Source organism: Gopherus evgoodei, chromosome 9, assembly GCF_007399415.2.
Source record: "Gopherus evgoodei ecotype Sinaloan lineage chromosome 9, rGopEvg1_v1.p, whole genome shotgun sequence".
Classification (NCBI taxonomy): Eukaryota; Metazoa; Chordata; order Testudines; family Testudinidae; genus Gopherus; species Gopherus evgoodei.
Genome location: NC_044330.1, coordinates 55,156,587 through 55,177,425, shown reverse-complemented (window position 1 = coordinate 55,177,425; position 20,839 = coordinate 55,156,587). Strand labels below are relative to the sequence as shown.

At 47.0% G+C, this 20,839-nt stretch overlaps 1 protein-coding gene across 22 annotated transcripts in view; it reads left to right on the top strand.

Moving 5' to 3' along the window:
• CEP63 (centrosomal protein 63) overlaps positions 1-20,839 on the top strand; it is a 49,199-nt gene that overhangs the window by 14,866 nt on the left and 13,494 nt on the right. For 15 of the 22 annotated variants that reach the window (XM_030574982.1, XM_030574974.1, XM_030574973.1 and 12 more), the window contains 9 exons: positions 460-555; positions 4,452-4,574; positions 5,733-5,846; positions 8,104-8,340; positions 8,658-8,803; positions 9,686-9,820; positions 10,389-10,503; positions 16,275-16,472; positions 19,958-20,044. In XM_030574982.1, coding sequence (XP_030430842.1) covers positions 460-555; positions 4,452-4,574; positions 5,733-5,846; positions 8,104-8,340; positions 8,658-8,803; positions 9,686-9,820; positions 10,389-10,503; positions 16,275-16,472; positions 19,958-20,044 — 1,251 coding nt within the window. The remainder of the gene's footprint in view (positions 1-459; positions 556-4,451; positions 4,575-5,732; positions 5,847-8,103; positions 8,341-8,657; positions 8,804-9,685; positions 9,821-10,388; positions 10,504-16,274; positions 16,473-19,957; positions 20,045-20,839) is intronic. The other 7 variants (XM_030574986.1, XM_030574979.1, XM_030574989.1 and 4 more) reach the window with 6 other exon arrangements.

The window sequence follows — 20,839 nt, the reverse complement described above, 5'->3', positions numbered from 1 at the left end:
TTTGTTGTTGCCAAATAGCTTGAAATGATAATCCATATTTCTGATCAAAGTGCCCCTCTCCATACCCCCCAGTCACTTTTTGGCATAAACTGAGTTTGGCAAATTTCAGCCCAAAAGATGCAAATTTCAGCAAACTGATTGGCTGAAAACAAAGGGTTGAAATGGAAGCAATTCTGCAAATTTAGGTCCCAATCCACAAAGAGTTAAGCCCATGCTTAAACTGATCCATGGTGAGTAACCCCATTGAAGCCAGTAGGACAATAGCATTTCTTGGGCCAGGACCTTATCTGTAACAGTTGCCACTACTTATACTATAATATGTGTTTATGTATGTAATATATACTATGAAATTAAAATACAGACATCCTTCAATTTCCTCATCTACTGGCGAGATAGCCAGCTGTGTTGGAGTCTGCTGCTTTTGTGCTGATAGTCACTGTGTTGTGTTTTTAACTTTAGGTGGGTAGGTTGCGCCAGCAGTTAGAACACACGGAGCAAGACAGACAAGGCATGGCTGTAGAGTATGAACAGCAGCTGAAGAAGTTTCAAGAAGAGGTGGGTTTCAGAAAGATGAGATTTGGTGTCGAAACACCAGTCTATGCCTTGTGGTCTGACAGATTGTGTTTCATTTCATCACTGTCCTTTGACTGCTGTGATTTTCTTAATCCTCCCTTCCTCACTGGGTGCCAACACAAGCAACAGGATAATATTTTACATTTATATAGCACTCCTCTTCATCTCATTCCAGAGGATCTTAGGGGCGGGGAGGGTGTTGGATAGAGGGCTGGAGAGTTCGGGGGTGGTGGTCGGGATGGGGAACGGGGGTTGAAAGAAGACAGGGGTTCCAGGGGCAGTCAGGAAGGAGAGGAGGGTTTGGATGTGGAGGTGGGGGCCAGTCAGGGGCAGGGGTTCCTGGGGCATTCAGGGGACAGGGAGAAGGGGTGGTTGGATGGGGCAGGAGTCCCAGGGGGCAGTCAGAAATGAGAGGGGGGTTGGATGGCGCAGTGGGAGGCAGTCAGGGTGGGTGTTCTGGGGGTGGTCGGGACAGGGAGCAGGATGGGGGTGGATGGGGCAGGAGTCCCGGGTGGGCAGTCAGGGAACAGGGGTGTTGGATGGGGCAGGAGTCCTGGGGGGAGGGTGGATAGGGGGTGGAGGCTGGGCCACGACCCCCTCCCCTAACCGGCCCTCCATACAATTTCTGAAACCCGATGCGTCCTTCAGGCCAAAAAGTTTGCCCACCCCTACTGTAAACTGAAGTTAGGTCCATGCTCTAAAGTTGAGTTAACCCAGCTATGTTGCATAGGAGTGTGGAAAAATCCACACCCCTGAGCAGCATAGTTAAACTGACCTAACCCCTGCCATTGACAGTGTTAGGCGGATGGAAGAATTCTTCATCCCCCTTACTATTGCCTCTTGGCGAGGTGGATTAACTATGGCGATGGGCGAGTCTCTCCCATCGTTGTAGTGAGTGGCTACACTGAAGCACTATAGCCGCACAGCCCTTATTGTGGCTACTTTCAGGTGTGTTTAAAAAGCTGCAGAAATTTACAGCCAAGGTTTCCTGTTTTCCCTCACCCCAGCTACTCCTATGCTTGTGCTTGTGTTGCTATGTGTACAAGCAGTTGCTTTCCCAGCATAACATGAAATTTAAAGAAAGCACAGCTCTGCAGCTGGCCTGTTTCATGTGAAATAAACATGAGATGATGACTTTTCCTACAGCAGATATATACCTCCCTCAAGAAGTAGAGTCATGGTGGCCGGGAGAGAATGTGACAGCCATCCACCATGTGGTATACTAACTCCACCAGTGCATGGACATGTGTCGGGGGATTTGAACTGGGCCAAGGGTACCAACCTCCTCCTGAAAATTGCTATGGAGTCTATGTCATGTCCCTGTAGATCAGAAATACTCTGTTTTATGTTCTCCTACAAAATCTCAGTATCTCCTTATCTTCAGGTTTTATCCTGCCGCCCATTATGGTAGTCTGTGAGTACCTGCCATGTAAAATAGGTTCAATTTGGTAGTGAAAGAATATCATTATTCTGGTGGCTTTTCAGAGGCTACTGTGAAGTCAGTTGATTTCGGTCCTTTTACCAGTGGATGGGTGTCCATGTTCCAGAGACCAGCATGCCCGTTGATGTTCTTGTTGATATCTCAGGGGAAATTCTAGCTGTTGAATCAGCATAGATCCTGACCCTCCAGGCCAAGGCTGAAGGATATTGGCAGGGGATGGAGTTTTATACTGGTTCTGCCTGTATTCTTGTTCTTTGAAGATGACTGCATTCTCCCAGGCATGTTTAATATCATTAAATTTACTTGACAAAGACTTTTTAAAAGAGTTCCACACTCCTCATTCCACAAAGGACGTCCTGCCCACTGTAATGCAACGGATGCTGAGATTTTCTGCAGGTGGGCTGACAGCATTTTATGTAAGTGCCTTAGTGATTAGTTCTGTTTCCATTGGCTTGTCAGTAGTGTGGAGCTAAATGCCAGGAGAGGGTAGCAGTGCATTGACCTCTTATCTAGGGAGGATTGGGCTCAATTCCTGCTTACCATAAGTCATAAGTATAATTAATTTAGTAGTTTCAATTTAGTGTGCAGAAGACATCTACCCTCATTTAAAACCCCCTTATGTTTCAACATGATGAACAGTTTTTGTTCAGGAAATGTCCCCACTGGAATAGTAGAGATGCTGCTAGGCCAGATTGAAGTGTGTTAGCAGATCCATCTTAAAGCTCAGGATTGGAATCGCAACTGTGTTGTGGTCAAGACTGAGGTGCGTTAGTATTGAACTCAAAAAGGGATAATGTGATGGGGGTTAGAACAGGAGGCTGAGGAATCCTGGGGTCTAATTCCCGAACTGCTTGTTTTGTGTCTGTAGGAAAGCCTTACAACCTTTCCCATACCCCAAGTCACCCATCATTATAAATGGGACAGTTGATACTATATATTCTATAAATCACAGGGATGTTGCAAGGCTAAATCAACATTTATAAAGCTCCGGCTCCCACTCAGCAAAGCACATAAGTGCGTGCTTAATTTTAAACGTGCGTGTAAGTCCATCCCTGTTCAGCAAAGCATTTAAGCACATATTTAAGCACTTTGCTGAATCAGGAGATCTTCTGAAAGGAAGCATAGCTTTGTGGGTAAAGCATAGGACTGGGAATCATGAGATTTAGGTTCGCTTCCTGGCTCTATTCACGTGTTTCTTTTATAACAACGGGCAAGTCACGAACCCACTCTGTGCTTCATTTTATCCATCTGTAAAATGGAGATATTTCCCCAACTCACAGGATGTTAAGAGTTTTATTTCATCAATGTTTGTAAAGAAATTAGATAATCAGGTGGCAAATGCTCTGTTTGTTTAAGTTCAAAATATTTGATCAAAGGTGCTATTTAAATGCAAAGTATTTATTATTCAGGTTTTTTAATAAAATTAGAATTCTAGCAGTAGACTTGGGTGACATTCTTTCTTTCTTAACTTTCTCCAGTCAGTGGGGAAATTTATGACCTAGCTAAGTAACTAATATGACAAGATGAGTGGCTATTGTATTACATACATTGGGATTTCATTAATGTCTTTCACCCACATTCTTGATAAGTTTGTAGTCAAGCCTCACTGCGTTCTATTTCTGTTTGGGTGCTGTCATTCCATGTTTGTGTAACCCATATCTGCCCAGCAAGGTGCTCTGTCATGATTAGGGGGCTGGAGCACATGACTTATGAGGAGAGGCTGAGGGAACTGGGGTTGTTTAGTCTGTGGAAGAGAAGAATGAGGGAGAATTTGATAGCTGTTTTCAACTACCTGAAAGGGGGTTCCAAAGAGGATGGATCTAGACTGTTCTCAGTGGTAGCAGATGACAGAACAAGGAGTAATGGTCTCAAGTTGCAGTGGGGGAGGTTTAGGTTGGATATTAGGAAAAACTTACCTAGGGAGGTGGTGGAATCTCCTTCCTTAGAGGTTTTTAAGGTCAGGCTTGACAAAGCCCTGGCTGGGATGATTTAGTTGGGAATTGGTCCTGCTTTGAGCAGGGGGTTGGACTAGATGACCTCCTGAGGTTCCTTCCAATCCTGATATTCTGTGATTCTATGACGTTTATGAGCCGGTACAGCCTTGGCTGACAGAGCTGGGTGTTGGATATTTTAGTTTAGGCAGTAGAGGCTCCTGCCTTAAATCCATAGGATCCAGGTTCAGTTCCTGCTGCTGCTGATCCCTCCCCCAGCGGGGCAACACTGTGGCACAATCCAGCATATTTTGATACTTTATGGAGTACATATAGTACTTTTTGTTTATTATACAGCTGGAAATCTTCTTCTGCCAGCCAGATGGTCTTGGTTTGAGAGAGTGTCTCTATAAAATGACTTTGTCCCTTGCTTCAGAATGCTTCATTAATTTAATGCACTGTGATCTTAACCAGCATTATCAAAAATTGCACTGATTTCCTTGCAGCTAGGCAGGCTGAAGAGAAGCTATGAGAAGCTGCAGAAGAAACAACTGAAAGAAGCTAGGGAGGGTCCCAAGCGCCAAGGGGACGACCGGTCCGAAGTGAGCAGATTGACTAAGAAGATAGAGGTGTGTGGATTATAGCAGCCATGGCCATAGTTCATACAAATCAAACTGACTGTTTCAGGTTCAGTAGCAACTCTGAATGTTTAATAGGCAAGTGGACTGTGAGTGTAAATACTCAGTCCACTCATCCCTGCATTCGCTGCCCTTCTGCTCTTATGAGGCAAAGGCTGTTTCTGCACTGCTCCTGTCATGATGTTGCCCAATTTAATTGGAATCCCATGTGAGTTCATGAACATGGTGTTCACCAAGATTTTATAAAGGAGCGGGGCAAGCTGTCACAAGTGTGTGTGGAGAGTAGGGGAGAACTGTTTGAAAATGTAAAAAGAAACATATGGTTACTGGTAAACATTTATACTGCACCTAAGACAATGGTGCTCAATCTCTGTTGGGGCTTGCTGCTATTTTAATACAATTAATAAATGATATTATTATCATGGATTAAATCAAAGGTGAGTGGATGTTTTAAGGACAAGACAGTATGTAAAGGTAGAAAATTCAAGCGCGTTGGTGTTGCTGCCACAGGTTTTGGAGGAAATTCTCTGCATGAGTGTTTTCCAAGTCCAGCTTGTCTTTAATCTTACTACCATGATGAGACCAGCCACATTCTCTCATCTTTAATAGCACCACTGAGAACGTGGTAACAAATCTCCCCAAAACAGCTCTATGAGGCAGTGTCTGATTTCTGAGTTAAGAATTGCAAGTATGAAGTAACAATAAACTTAGTTTTAGAGTAGCAGCCGTGTTAGTCTGTATCCGCAAAAAGAACAGGAGTACTTGTGGCACCTTAGAGACTAACAAATGTATTAATAAACTTAGTGAGTTCAGTGGCAGCCTTTTCTTGTAAAGTTACAGGGCAGTAGAACTGTTACTGCTGTGACAGCAAATCTGTAAAGCTGGTCATGAATCAGCACTCAACATCTGTAAGTAGCAGTAATTGACATTGAGGTTTTAACTCGGAGAAAGCAATGCCACAGCACAGTGTAAGGGTTTTTTTGCTGCTGAGTCAGTGCATTAAATGCCTGGCTAATGGTTTCCCTGCTGTGGAGGAAGGCCCACGAGTGTATGCTGTGGGGGACAGAGAACATCAGTGAGAGCTGGGAGGGGATAATTTTGACAACCAAATGGGTGGTAAATGCCAGGTCATCGCAATCGTCCTTGCAGGAATTCCGTCAGAAATCTCTAGACTGGGAGAAGCAGCGGCTGCTTTACCAGCAGCAGGTGGCATCACTGGAGGCCCAGAGGAAGGCTTTGGCTGAGCAGTCCGAGCTCATTCAGGTACAATTAATCAGTACTGAAAGTTGTTTGCAGTGACAAGCTAATGAAATCCCTCAAATGTGAATCTACTTCAGATCGCAACTGAAATGACTTTATCGGTCCTAATGGAATGAACTTGTCTGTACAGTACAAGCCAAGAAAGATCTGAAGTCTGTTAATGGAAGCTGGCTGAACCTTCCGCATGGCTTCCGTACACTCAATCCCACTCAGAAATATTAGCAGGGGGAAGATAGTAAGATGGTGGTTTCTGGGAGTGGGGGAGGATTACAGGCCATGACTCTTTTTTTCAGATAACTTTTCTGACATGTTACGTTCAAAGCTATGTACCTGCCAATCCTCATCTGTGTAGCTGCAGCTATAAAGAAGTTGCTCTTTGAAAATAGTCTTGTCTTACAAAAGGCACTTGCCACATGGTAGCAAAGTGACAGCAGTTTCTAGCTCTGTTTTTGAGGCTCTTAAAACAGGAGCAGAATGGTGCTGTTGTTCCTGAAAAGTTAATCCATTCTCCGAGCTAGTGCTGCTGCAGTGGTCTGATGAGCTGAGCCAGACCCCAGCTGTGAAGAAGCTTACACTGACACAATCATAGCAAATGCTGATAAGAAACTCTTGTTGGGAGCTTTGCACTTAAGGGGCTCCTGAATTGCTGCTGAGTGGAAGCTCTGGCAAGGAGGAATTTTGCAGTTTGCATTGACAGGCTTGGAGCTGGCACTGATGGTGCTTTGGGAGGGGCCAACACTAGCCGATCCACAAATGCTGAGTGGGCCTTTGAGCAGAAGGTTTCACCGCTGCTGTCTTTGTCCTTGATATTTCAGTCTTCTGAGGAGAGATGTTTCCTTGGAGCACTGGCCAGTGTGTTAGATCACAGTGTAGCAGAAAAACGAAACATTTAGGTTGAAATTTCCAAAGCAGTCTCGGAGGCTTAGGCTCATGCTTGCCATTAAAGTGATGGAAGATGTGTGCCTAAATCCTCATGACTGCTTTGGAAATCTCAACCTAAAAAAATAAAACCTGTCACAAACACATCCTTACAGCATATTCTGTTTGTTTGTTTTTTCCTGAAACGAGGTTGAATGAGATCTGCAGAACCACGCACAATCTTGCCCCTACCCAACCCAATTGTCAGGGGTGCCATTTTTCCAGCTAAGGACTACTGGTTTCCCTTTTGTCACTGTAACTGCATAGGTTACTCTGGAGTAGACCTTGGCTTTCTCTTGTCCAATGAGGAGTGCCTTCCCTCCACCCCTGCCAGCCTAATAAACTAAAGGCCAGCAACCGAAACTGGGTCTCCTACGTGGCACCACAGGACATTATGGCTAGTCCTTTCCTTTGTGGGTCTTGACTTTTACTTTCAGGCTTTCCCTTATTGCAGAAACTATCCATGAATTCAGCCAGTCTGGCACGTTGGTTTCTTGAGCCATCATGGGCAACCATATGTGTTTACTGTTGTAGCCATTGCTCCCTGTGATCCAGGTTTGTGTATTGATTGCTAGGGTAGCGACAACACTGCGTATATTGGGCACTACATTAAAAAGGTGTTCAGAAAGTGAATATGACGTGGCTTATTTGTTAAATTACATCAGTCTTCAAATAATAGGGAAGGTATTGTTTGCCAGTGGTATGTTTATAACTATTCTATTCTTTTCCTTTCTCTAATTTACATTTAAGACAATAAAACCTTCAAATCTCAAGAAAGTGAGCCTTCTAGCTTCTAGTACCAGAGAATCACTGCATGAAACAGAACATAACTAGCTGTTGCCATCACTCCAATTTCTAATTCTATTTGATTCCTTTTCCATCTATTAGGAGTTGCTCCCTGTCTCCACATGGGATTACCAGATTCTCCTGGCTTTCTAGCTCATATATGGTTTTCCAAATCTGCTTCTACTTTGTCCTCTGGCTAGATCTAACCCCTGGGTTGATGGACAGGGAAATTAGGTCGCTTTACTGCTTGTTCAGTCTGTTGGGCAATGTGGGTTGTCTGCTTTAGAGATTTTCTTTCCTTAGATGCCCTCCGAACTTCTTTTGGAATCATAAGGATCCCGTCAAATCCTTTCTTCTCCCCACCTCAAAGGCTGTACCTATTTACAGTCCTGAGGCAGCGCCTCCTGTTGTTCCCTGAGGGGCAGCGCTGCTTTCAGAGAAAATGGTATGTTGCATCAAGAAGTATCAGTGTGGAGCCTTCATGAAGCTTCAGATCTGTTTATTTCACCTCTCTTTATATGTAATTTAGCTTTAACACAGCAACATCCTCTGTCAGCAGACTCAGCTCACCAATCGGAAGCAGGTGCTGGAATCTGTGCAACTGGCCAGCCAATCGGAAATCCAGCATTTAACCAGCAAGCTGGAGCGAGCCAATGATACCATCTGTGCCAATGAGCTGGAGGTGGAGAGGCTTAACATGAGAGTAGATGACTTGACTGGAGCCAGTCAGAAGATTCTGGAGGATCACCAAAGAGTCCAAGAAGAGCTGGGGCATTCTAAGAAAATGCTGGAGGTTTGTGAGAAGTAGCAGTGAGAGCTGTCCATGGAGGGTGTTGGGGGTAGTTCAGTGCATTCTCTTACCATCTCGAGCTGAGATTATCACCTGAGAGGTACAGTCACCCTGGAGATTCCCCCACCCTTCCATCGGTGCCTTTGTGTCAGGCTCCAAGCTGGCCATGAGGCCGGCTTTGTACCCATGTGGCATTGTATTCTATTGCCTGTCTAACACTGAGGGCTGCTTTTGGCATCTGAAAATTCATTTCCAGACCAGCGATACTAAACTGATTCTGTCCATCCTTGCGACAGTCACTTCCATTTCCTCTCTTGTAGGTATTACAGGAGGAAAAGTTGGAGCTGAGAGTCACTCTGCAGTCCCAGGAGGATTTCATTAAGAGCTCAAAGATGCATCAGGAGCAGTTACAGAAGGAGCTGGCCAGCATAACTGAAACCCTGCACAGCAAAGAGCTCCTTATCAGGTCAGATCCTTAGCATCTAAACGTGGTTGGCCATTACCCCACTAAATAATGTAGATCTGTGACGCTGAGTCCTCTCGGGCTGTGGAGCCCTTTCTGTGTGCTTGGAGTCTGAGTTCATGGCTGTTGTATGCGATAGGGAGACACGGTAAGGTAAGGGTGCCCGTTCTTCATTTCATTCGCCGCATGTGTTAAATTGTATTTGCTTTAAAAGCAACGGGCATTTGAACAGTAAAGTAGTATTGTAAATAGAGAGGGATTCAGCCTTGCCTTTTGGTAGGTTTCCTGAGACAGTGCGTTGTGTTTGATTCCCTTTCTGTGCATTTCAGGTGAGCAGTGGAGAGAGAAATCATCCTTTGACCACTAAATGTGCTCATTGAAGTCAGTGAAAAGGTCCCGTTAACTTTAAGGGCACAGGATCAATGTTTCAGCAAGGTGATAATGATTGAGGCGAAGGCTTCAGCACCTTTTTGCCTTGCTACTGGTGGAGAGAGACACTGAAGTATACACAGGAGACCTAGAAGCTATGCCTTTCCCTGCAGCAGGGATTACTGAGCATCTGCCAGTGGGATTGAAATTGCCGAGTTGTGTTGGTTTTTTACTAATTTGGTGGCGGCCTGTCATAATCTGACTGAATTCAAACATGGGCCTGGATGAGACACTTGCGGCATCCAGAATGTCCAGTGATGCCATATTATAGCATTACATTTTGGTGGATTTTGTAGAGCTAGAGTAGACACAAGATGGATGAGGTAATGTCTTTTATTGGACTGCCTTCTGTTGTCAGAGAATAGCAAATATCACTGTTCTTATATCAACACACAAGGGGGTGAGGTGTGTCAAGAGACTAAGGTCCTTCTGCGATGGTTCTGTGTTTGTGCATAGATCACTGGAAGAACACCTGCGTGAGAAACAGCTGTCACAAGAGTTCCCAGAGTTGGAGCACATACTCCTGCAGTTGGATCTTGCACAGAAGAATGAAAAGAACCTACAGTCAGAGGTGGCTCGTCTTGAGGGCAGGTAGAGGACTACTTCAAAATCCAGTAGCACACAGACAATATAGCATGTATAATGTCTTATTCACCAGTGCTGTTAACCACAGTAAAATCGTTCAAACCACTAGTATTTTAAGAGTCCATAGAAGTCTGAGTCTAAAATTTTACCACAGTGGGACATTAGGGTTTGTTTTGTTTTTTTAAATATACCTTCTAGGTTTTTAAAAATATTTTCTTTAGTCTGCTTAGACAAGGCATTTTCATTTGTAATGGAGAGGGAAATCTTTGTTAAACTAGACAGACAGCTGCTGGGAGCTACATCTCATCTTTCCTATTCTGAGTAAAAACTGTGATGGGATTTCTTCATTGATGGATCTGTAGAGATGACCCCAGGTTTACAAGGGAAGGGGGTAACTTTCCTTGGGTAAGGAAAAGAGAAATGCCTGTATCTGATCAGAAAAGATTGCAGCAGTCTTGGTCTGTCAAAATTATTTTGGTAGAGAAGATAGATGTGTGAATGCCGGTTTCCTGAGACCACCTGCAGTGTGGCTCATAGTGGTGTTTTTAAATTGTGATTTTGTTTTTGCCCCCAGCCTGGGAGCCATAAATGCCAGGTGTATACAGCTGAGCAAGGAACTGATGGAGAAGTGCAAAGAGCTGCGGGTGATGGAAGAACACCACTGCCAGGCCAAGGCTGAAATTAAAAAGGTAAGACCCCTGACTATTGGAGGAAGCGGAGCGAGCTTGAGGACTAGCTAGCACAGCTGCCCACAACACCTCTCAGTGCGCTCTGTATTAGCAAAGCTAAGAAAGGGATCAAAGAACAATGTGTGTTGTGGGGGAAATGGTTGCCCAGAATGAAGGGATGGGAGAGAACTGACCCAAACGCAACTGACCCTTATGTATATATGTCTCTCTGTTTACCTTGAGTGGAAGAGAGTGGTCTTGGTCTCTGCTTTTAAAAGTGGCAGTGGATGGCTGACAGAAATAAGCAAGGGAAAGGCCTCACTGAAATAGCAGTTCGAGTGATTGCTCATGTGCATTCCAATAGGTGTGTGGGCTCTGCGTGCACAATCATCAGAAGGTTTTTCCCCTAGTGGTACCCATCGGCTTGGCTGTGGAGAGCCCTGGAGTGGCACCTTCATGGGGATGTATATAGGTTCCTGCCAACCCGCTGCCTGCGCAGTTCCTTCTTACTGCCAGTGACAGTCGTTGGAGCAGCTCAGTCTCTTGCATTTGCAAGTGGCTACCTAGTGGTTTCCTTTTCTTATTTTTAAATAGCTAACTGATAGCTGTATAGTAGTTTATAGTTAGTTAAGATTACTTTGAGGGGCTCTCCCCCACCCTAGTATTCCCCAGGCAAAGGGGCATGCCTCAGTCGCAGGATTTTAAGCTGTGCGAAAGGTGTGCAAAACCTATGCCCAGAGGCAATCCGCATGCTGCTTGTCTTAAGTGCCTAGGAGAAGATCATCAGACAGACAAGTGCCCAGTTTGCAGGAGGTTTAGACCCAGGACTAAGAGAGAGCAGGACTATCGTTGACAGCTCCTCCTGATGGAGTCAGCCCTCTGCCCTCAGCTGGTGCGCAGCTCCCTGGCCTCGGTGCAGGTTGCCCCGGCACCAAGGAAAGAGCATCAGCACCACTCCCTGGCTCATAAGGCCAGATCTAGCAGGCGGCATCACTTACAGTCCCCAGTACCACATAAGAAAAAGAAGGCAGACGGGTTGTTCTCCTGTTAAGAAGCTGTAAAGGGATTCCAGCAGGGTGGTATCCCACGGTGGGACACCCACAGCCGTCCTCAAGACCCAGCATCATTGATTCCGGCCCCGACCAGAGGTCTGTCAAGTCCAGTGCTGGTGGACTCGCTGACTCCCCGACATGCCAGATACCTGTGAGGCAACATGGGACCTTATTGCCATGACGGCGCAGTCCCTGGCCCCACAGATGTGAGCTCTGGCACTGCTGCAGATGACGGTCCAAGTTCAGGCACTGTCAGCGGCACTGACGACAGCACCGTATGAAGCATCTATGACGGTGCTACATGTGGCATCATCTCCAGAACCCTTCACGGCAGCGATGGCAGCACTGTCCCCTGTTCGTCATCACGGCAAGCCCATGATGTTACAGCGCTGCCCCCCATCACCCCCGTACCGTTCCCCAGCACCATCAGGCTCTGCCCTCCCCCGGGGTTGGGTTCAGAGTACTCTTCCAAGTCGGAGGCTGAGTCTTCTGTCTCCTGACGCAGTTGGTACTGCTGGCGGTCCCGGCACCACAGAGTTGTGGACTTGTTGGCACCAGTGGTATCCTTGCTACCCCAGTGGCAGGGCCCAGAATGATGGCCCTTTTGGACTCCTTGGGCCTATCATCAGGGTCAGGGCTCCAGGGCCGCATCAGTGGCATCCGCACACTGTGCCCCCCCAACACTCTCTCCAGCAACATTGGTGTCTCACCACACCCCCAGGGCTCTGGAGGACCCCGCACGAGACAAGGACTGTAGGTCGTCACACTCAGGTGCAGCACCCAAACCAGTGCCACCAGTTGTACTGGAGCCACCTCCAGTCACGGGAGGAGCAATTCACCCGACCCAGCTTCCAGGGAGCCAGAAGGGCAGGAAGACCTGGTCCCACGGGCCTTGTCCTTGCTGGATGAGGCAGTGGCAGGCATCACCACCACCCTGCTGGCAATGGACACCAGGGGATACCAGGACCTTCTTAGGAGAGTGACCCTAAACCTAAACCTCCAGGTGGAGGAAGTCACGGAGGAGTTGGACCTGATAGTGGACATCCATGCCCTAGAGGGTCCATCTAGGTTGGCCTTGCTCCTGATAAGAACGATGCAGAACACTACTAGGGTGCCCTGGCAGACTCCAGCCTCAATACCACCCACCGCTAAAGGGGTGGTGAGATGTTATTTTGTGCCACAGAAAGGGTATGAACACCTTTTCACCCACCCCCAACACGGGGACTCTAGTGGTCAATGCTGCAAACCATAAGGAGTGACAGGGGCAGCCAGGTCCCTCTCCAAAGTCATAGGATGCTAAGAAGCTGGACCTTTTCAGCTCAACTGGTGGGCCCCAGCTTCGAGTGGCCAATTAGCAAGCGGTACTCAACTGCTATGCTTTTAATTCCTGGGGCACATTAGCAAAGTTTCAGGAGTCGCTCCTGGCTGACTCATGCAAGGAGTTTACTGTGCTTCTCAAAGAGGGCAGGGTGGTCTCAAGATGCTCCCTCCAGGCTGCATTAGATGTGGCAGACTTGGTGGCTTGGACTATAGCCTCCGCCATTACAATGAAATGCAGCACGTGGCTGCAGGTGTCCAGGATACCATAGGCGGTCCAGAATACAATCTAGGACCTGCCCTTTGACTGTGCAGGCTTGTTTGCCCAAAATACGGACTCTTGCTTCTACAGTCTTACGGGCTTGTGGGTGACTCTAAAGTCCTTCTCAAGATTCACCGGGATGGGACCTCCTTGATCCTCATAGCGCCAGCGTGCCCTACCAGCACTGATTGACTATGCTGTTGAATATCTCAGTGGACAGGCTGCTAGCCCTTCCCGTGTGCCCGACCCTCATTACCCAGGACCGTGGCCGTCTGCAACACCCCAACCGGGAGTCCCTCTACCTCATGGCATGGAAACTCCATGGCTGAATCCACTTAAGCTTCAGTGTTCGGACCCAGTGAGGGAGGTCCTGCTGGGAAGTAGGAAACCCTCCACTTGTGTCACGTAGCTGGCAGAGTGGAAGCACATTTCCATCTGGTCTCTGCAGAGGGGCAGCCCTCCACAGCAAGCACCAATTCTCCTTGTTTTGGACAACCTACTATACCTCAAGCAGCAGGGGTTGGCAATATAATCGCTCAGGGTACACCTGTCTGCCAATTTGGCCTTCTGCCTGGGGGCAGCTGGTAGGTCAGTCTTCGGCCATGGTGGGCTGGGTTCTCAAGGGCTTGGACAGACTTTATCCCCAGGTGCTATATCCAATTCCCCGGTGGGACCTCAGCTTGGCCCTGTCCGTGCTCATGAGGCTCCCTTTCGAGTCCATGGTGACCTGCCCTCTGTCCTACCTTTCCTGGAAGGCGGCCCTTCTGGTGGCCATAACTTCGGCCAGAAGGGTCTCTGAGCTCAGAGTGCTGACTTCCAAGCCTCCCTATACCAACTTTTGTAAAGACAAGGTGCTGTTACGCCCTCACCCCGCGTTTCTACCAAAGGTTGTCTCCCAGTTTCATGTGGACCAGGACATTTTTACCTGCCAGTAACAGAGAGCGAATGCTCCATTCCCTGGATGTCAGGCATGCCCTCACATTCTACATTGAGTGCACAGAGCTATTTCGTCAGTCACCACAGCTCTTTATTGCAGTCACAGAGAGAATGAAGGGGCTTCCCATCTCATCCCGGTGCATTTCTTTGTGGATCACGACCTGTATCAGGACGTGTAACAACCTGGCTAAGATTCTAGCCCCTCCGCTCACAGTGCACTCCATAAGAGCACAGGCTTCATCCGCAGCATTCCTTGTGCAGGTCCCTATCCATGACATATGCAAGACAGCAACGTGGTCTTCCATCCACACCTTCACGTCACACTATGCCATTACCCAAGAGGCGAGGGACGATGCAGCCTTTGGCAGGGCAGTCCTGCATTCAGCATCCAGGTGAACTCCGACCCCTCCTCCAGGGAAATTGCTTGGAAGTCACCTATTGGAATGCACATGAACAATCACTCGAAGAATAAAAAATGGTTACCTACCTCTTGTAACTGTTGTTCTTCGAGATGTGTTGCTCATGTCCATTCCAAATCCCACCTGCCTCCCCTCTGTCAGAATATTCCAGCAAGAAGGAACTGAACAGGCGGTTGGTCGGCAGGGATCTATATCGCCATGAAGGTGCCACTCCAGAGGTCTCCACAGCCCAACCGACAGGTACTGCTAGGGGGAAAACCTTCTGACGATCATGCATGCAGCGCGCACACACCTATTGGAATGGACATGAGCAACACATCTCGAAGAGCAACAGTTACGAGAGCGAGGTAACCACTTTTTCCATTATACTGTGGGTAGGAAAATGTGAGATAGTTCTGTCCAGAAAGTAACACCCAGAGGACTGGCTGTTTTTGTATATTAGTGCGAGGGTAACTGACATATACCTTGTCCATATATGTGGGGTTGTAGATTCCTTCCTGAGAGGGGGTGTGTTTAGAGCGATTCTGACCCTGGTCATGACAGTAGATTTGCAATAGTAGAAGGAATTGAGACGAGGTGATCTCTACCTGGCCCAGTAGTATGAAATGGGAAGTACATTACTTCTCGAGATCTGGATCTGAACATGTTTTAGGGTTGTAAGTGTAATGAGAGAGTTTGTATCAGTCTAGATATCTAGGCATGCAGCCATATGCTGGCACAGAAAACAGCAGCCGTCTGCAGTGAGGACATCGCCCTAGTGCTCTGCCCTTTGCACTGGCTCCCCATGGAATACACAGCCCATATTCACGTTTCCCCTCCATGGGATAGGTCCTAGTAACCCCCTCCCCCCCGCCACCCTCCTCCTCGCAACTATGACCTTAACAGCAACATCCTGCTGGAATGGTGAAACAGTACACCACTGGGGTTAGGCTTGTCAATGTGACAAACAGAGCTTTCCCAGGAGCAGGAGCTAGCCTACAGACATTGTTTCCGCCAAGAGATAAGAAATTGTCACCCCACCCCTTTTAGAACATACTGGACACCTCATTTCTTCAATGTAGCTTTCCATCGCTAAGCTCTTCACATACACAGACACCTTACCCTAGACATGCCCATTTACTTACACGCACAAACAGCTCCACAGGCTGGGGCAGAGGAAAGAGGTGGTCCTATTATTTCTATTTTTAAATACTTGGGAGGCCCTGAGGTACTACAGTGATGAGTGCTGTGGAGTATCTAGATAGACAGACTCTGTGGTGCTGTAGAAATAGGTCTATAGATTAGGGATGTAAAATACTAAGCAGTTAACTGGTAAGCATTAGTCTTACTGGTTAACTGATGCTAACCATTAACCCCCAGCTCTGGGGCCGATTACACGACATGATTTTAATTGTTTAAATGGTTAACTTTAATGGATATTTACATCCCTGCTACAGATATGGTGCTTTATAGATAAGTTGAGATCTGCGGGCTGATTTTCAGAGGGTTTAAGTGTTCACAGAAGCTATCAATGAGGGATGTGGGTGTTCAGCCCTTTTGACAGACTTCTGCTGTGCAATGGATACTTAGTCAGAACTCACTTCTTGTCCCAACGGATAGCTGGGGAAGCAGAAGACCACTAAAGGGATGCGATAGCTTGTTATAAGTCAGGATTGAAGTATGTTAACAGAAGAGTCCAAAAAAGCTTATGTACAGCTCTGCATTAGCCAATGCTAAAATTACACGTAACCCATGTGTCAGCACATCTGCTTTCTCACTGATTGTCCTTTAAAAATTCATGGGTGGTTCATGCATGTCTCTCTCTAGCTGAAGGAGCAACTGTCTCAGGCTGAACAAACTCATAACAGTGAGCTAGAAGGGATGAAAAAGGAGATCTCCCAGCTGACACAGGCACTGCACCAGCGTGACATTGCTATCGCCTCAGCCAGCGGATCCACTTCTGACATGGAGCAACGAATGAGAATGGAGATTGAAAGAATAGAGAGGAAAGCTGTGGAGCACAGGGTAAAAATGACTGAAGGCTCTTTCTCTGTCTCCATGGCCTTTGGGACCCTGAGGGTTGCAGCACTGGGTCCTGCATTTCAGCTAAGCTAATGCTTTCCTTCTCTCTTGTGTTTTTAGCCTTGGGATCCAGAGACTGGCATGATCAGAGCAAGGGACTGGAGAGCCTCCCAGGGAAGCTCTCTAACCCTGTTATGTCCCCCACAGCCTCTCGCTTTCCTGACCAAACCTGTAACCATTACTTGTCTTTCCTGCTGAAAGGGGTGTGGAAAAGAATGTCTGAGCATGGTTTGGATGAGGAGAATCCTGTTGTAGCTGCCTATAGAGCTCTGTCATTATCTTAGGCTGTCAGTTGTGTGGAAGGAAAGGGGTAGAGAAGCTTTCCTTGAGCAAAGAGGAACTCTTGACAATCTCTACTTGATCAAGGTGAATCAACTCATTGTTCCATGTGGTACCAAAGTAGCAGCAGCTTTCAGCTCAGTTTAGAGTCTCTTAAAACAAGAGTAGAATGGTGCTGCTGTCTCTGGAAAGTCAGTCTGTTCACTGAAGTAGATCTGGAGATTATGAGCAAATGAGGATTGCCAAAGGAAAGCTTCATGATCCTATCCAAACTGGAGCCCCTCTCGGTAACTATCCATATTTTGGTCTCCATGCAAATTATCTCAGTGTGAAGGAATGATAGGAAGAATAGTAAGAGGCCAATATGGCTCCATCAGGAGCTCCATAATGACCTGAAAATCAACAGAGAATCCCACGCGAAGTGGAAATGTGGATGAATTGCTAAGGAGAAGTGCAAAAGAATATCACAAGCAAGGAGGTACAAAATCAGGCTAAAGCACAGAATGATTTGCACCTTATAAGGGACATAATAGGCAATAAGAAGAGGTTCTTTAAATACATTAGGACCAAAACAAAGATGAAGGAAACTAGGTCCTTTACTTAGAGGGGAAGGAGAGCTAAGAAGCAACATCAAGAAAGTTGAGGTGTTTAATAACTATTTTGCTTCAGATACTCAGCACAATTAATATTAACAAGGGGGAAGGAAGGAACACAAGCCAAAATAGGGAGAGAGCAGGTTAAAGAATACTTAGATAAGGTAGATTGTAGATGGGCTTAGCTGAGGCTCATCCCTCTGCAGGGCTGTGGGGTATCCCACCACCTCGCAATATGGGCCCAGGCCCTGGGTCAGGGCGGGGCAGCAAACAAATAGGCTGGAGCTCAGGCCCTCAGGCAGAGGCTGAGCCAATAGTTCAGTAGAAACTCAGGCCCTAGGGCGGGACAGCAAACACATAGTTTGGAGCTCAGGCTTCTGAGCGTCTGGGGCGAGGGGGAGACTGCCACCCGTGAGTGGGGTGGCAGGGGGGATGCAGGCCCACCCACTCCACTGCTTCCCAGCCCAGGGCCCTAGCAGCGGCAGAAGACTTGCTGCTGTGTCAGTGGGGATCCTGACCGCAACACACTGACATTGGTTTGGGCAGAGCTGTGGCCAGACCAGAGTTGATTGCCCGGGTTTCTTCTGGACTCCCCCTCGTAAGGTACCTGGGTTAAGGCGGCGTCCTCGGAGGTTTCCAGCACTGTCAGTTCCTCCAGGTAACTGGCGAGGGGTAGGCTTATCTGCTCCTCAGGGTAGCTTGCAAGGGGTAGGCTTGGCTGCTCCTCTGGGTAACTGGCATGGGGTACACTCGGCGGCTCCTCAGGGTAGCTTGCAAGGGGTAGGCTTGGCAGCTCCTCTGGGTAGCTGGCCAGGGATAGGCTCGGCGGGTCCTCAGGGTAGCTTGCAAGGGGTAGGCTTGGCTGCTCCTCGGGGTAGCTGGCCAGGGGTGGGCTTAGCTGGCCTGGCCAGTCCTCGTGTCAGCCGCAGCCTGCCGGCGTTTCCCAACCCGGAGCTAGGCCACAGGCATCTGGCCTCTCCGGCGGCTGGCCTTCAAGTGAGCTCTGCAGTTGAGTTTTTCTACTTCCTGTCCTGCACCGTGCCCTCTGGGGGGTGGGTGCAGGATCCACTGGGTCCGCCCACATTGGTCCTAGGGGAAGCTCATCCCTCTACGGGGCTGTGGGGTATCCCACTGTCTCGCTACACAGATATATTCAAATTGGCAGGGCCTGATTAAATTCATTCTAGGGTCATTTAAGGAGCTAGCTGAAGAATCTCAGAGCAGTTAGAAATTATCTTTTGAGAACTCCTGAAGGACAGGTGAGGTCCCAGAGGACTGGAGAAGGGAAAACATAGTACCTATCTTTAAAAGGGGGAATAAAGAGGACCCAAGGAACTTTGACACCTTGCAAGATACTGGAACAAATTATTAAACAATCAGTTTGCAAGCAGCTGGAGGATAACAGTGTTATAAGGAATAGTCAGCGTGGATTTGTCAAGAACATATTATGCCAAACCAACCTAATTTCCCTTTTTGACTGGGTTACTAGCTTGGTGGATAGGGCAGAAGCAGTAGAAGTGATCTCTTGATTTTTGTAAGGCTTTTGACACAGTTCTATGTGCTATTTTCATAAGCAAACCAGGGAATTGTGGTCCAGATGAAATTACTGCAAGGGGAACAACTGGCTAGGTGGTAATACTGCTGAAAAGATCAGGGGATTATAGGGGATCACAAACTGAATGAGTCAACAGTGTGATGCAGTTGCACAAAAAGCTAATGTCATTCTGGGGTGTATTAACAGGAATGTCATAATGTAAGACATGGCAGGTAATTGTCCAACTCTGCTTGTATTGGTGAGGCCTCAGCTGGAGTAGTGTCCAAAACAGGGTGCCAAACTTTAGGAAACATGTGGACAAATTGTTGTTCTCCTTTGAACTCTCTCCAAATGTGATAAAAAGGTTTAGAAAATCTGGACTATGAGGAAAAGTCAACAAAACTGGGCATGTTTATTCTTGAGAAAAGAAGACTGAGGGGGGACCTGGTAACAGCCTTAATATGTTAAGGGCTTTTATAAAGAGGATGGTGATTGATTGTTCTCTATGTCCTCTGAAGGTAGGATGAGAAGTAATAGGCTTAATCTGCAGCCAGGGACATTTAGGTTAGATATTAGGAATAACTTTCTAACTGTTAATTAAACTCTGGAATAGACTTCCAAAGGAAGCTGTAGCATCCTCATTATTGGAGATTTATAAGAACAGGCTGGACAAACACCTGGTCAAGGTGGTCAAGGTTTAATTGGTCCTGCCTCAGTTCAGGGGGCTGGAGGTGATGACTTTTCAAGTCCTTCCAGTCCTTCATTTCTATGATTCTGTGAATTCAATTTGAGATGTCTTACATTAATTAGACTTCGGCAATAAAATACTATAAACCAATGTGAAAATAGGCTGGCTTGGACTGTGTACAACTAAAAATAAGTTGTACAGGTGCCATTGCAAACTTAGTGGGGACTACAACACAGAACTTGCTTCACAAGCTACATTAGCATTTGAGCTAAAAGTGGGAAAAGATAGCATGTAGGTCTTTGATTAGTTATTTGTGTTCATCCTGTCTTCTCAGGTGATTCTGGTTCAGCTGGAAACCCTGAGGCTGGAGAACCGTCACCTCTCTGAGATGTTGCAGAAGGTGGAGTCTAGTGTGTTGGGGGTATGGAATTTGGAACAGCTATTAGAAGACCTAGCATCGTGGTTGTGGGCTGTGTGGTAGCAATAGTATTAGCACTTGTATATAATGCCTTCCACACCTAGGCTGCCAAGTGCTTGATAAAGTTGGATAAGCATCATCTCTCCTGTTTTAGGAAAGTGAGACCCAGAGATTATGATGATAGCTTGCTCTTATATAGCGCTTTTCATCAGTAGATTTCAAAGGACTTGAGAAAGGATGTTGATATAATTATCCCTATTTCACAGGTGGACAAACTGAGGCACAGAAAGGGGGCGGTGACTTGCTTAAGGCCACCCACCAGACCAGTGGCAGAGCTGGGGATAGAACCCAGGACTCCCAATCACTCGTTTAGTCCCTAGCCACAGTGCTACTGCCTCCTGTCATCACATTATAGTAAATGCCAGGTTTTTATCAGCTTGTCTTCTAGCTTTGAGCTGATTCAAGAGTCTGAGTATAAATCCCGGATGCCTCCTCCACAAGTTTGAGGGCTATAAGTATTCTGGCTCTTGCAGTTACTGCACTGAAAATACATTTTACTTCCTGGTGAGAGGGAATTTGATAGACTTTCCCCCCTCTCTTTAGTCAGTAGGCACTGGCAGAGATGTGGTGTTGAAAAACATCATGTAAATCTACAGAAAATCTATTGGACTTGCTGCTACCACTAGATGTCGCTTTGGGAGAGAAAGGGAGAGAAAGATGGGGCTTAGCATAAAGGCTGGAATATACTGGTCACTATTGCAGAGATTTCTCAGAGCAAATCATCCTTTCAGCCTGGGT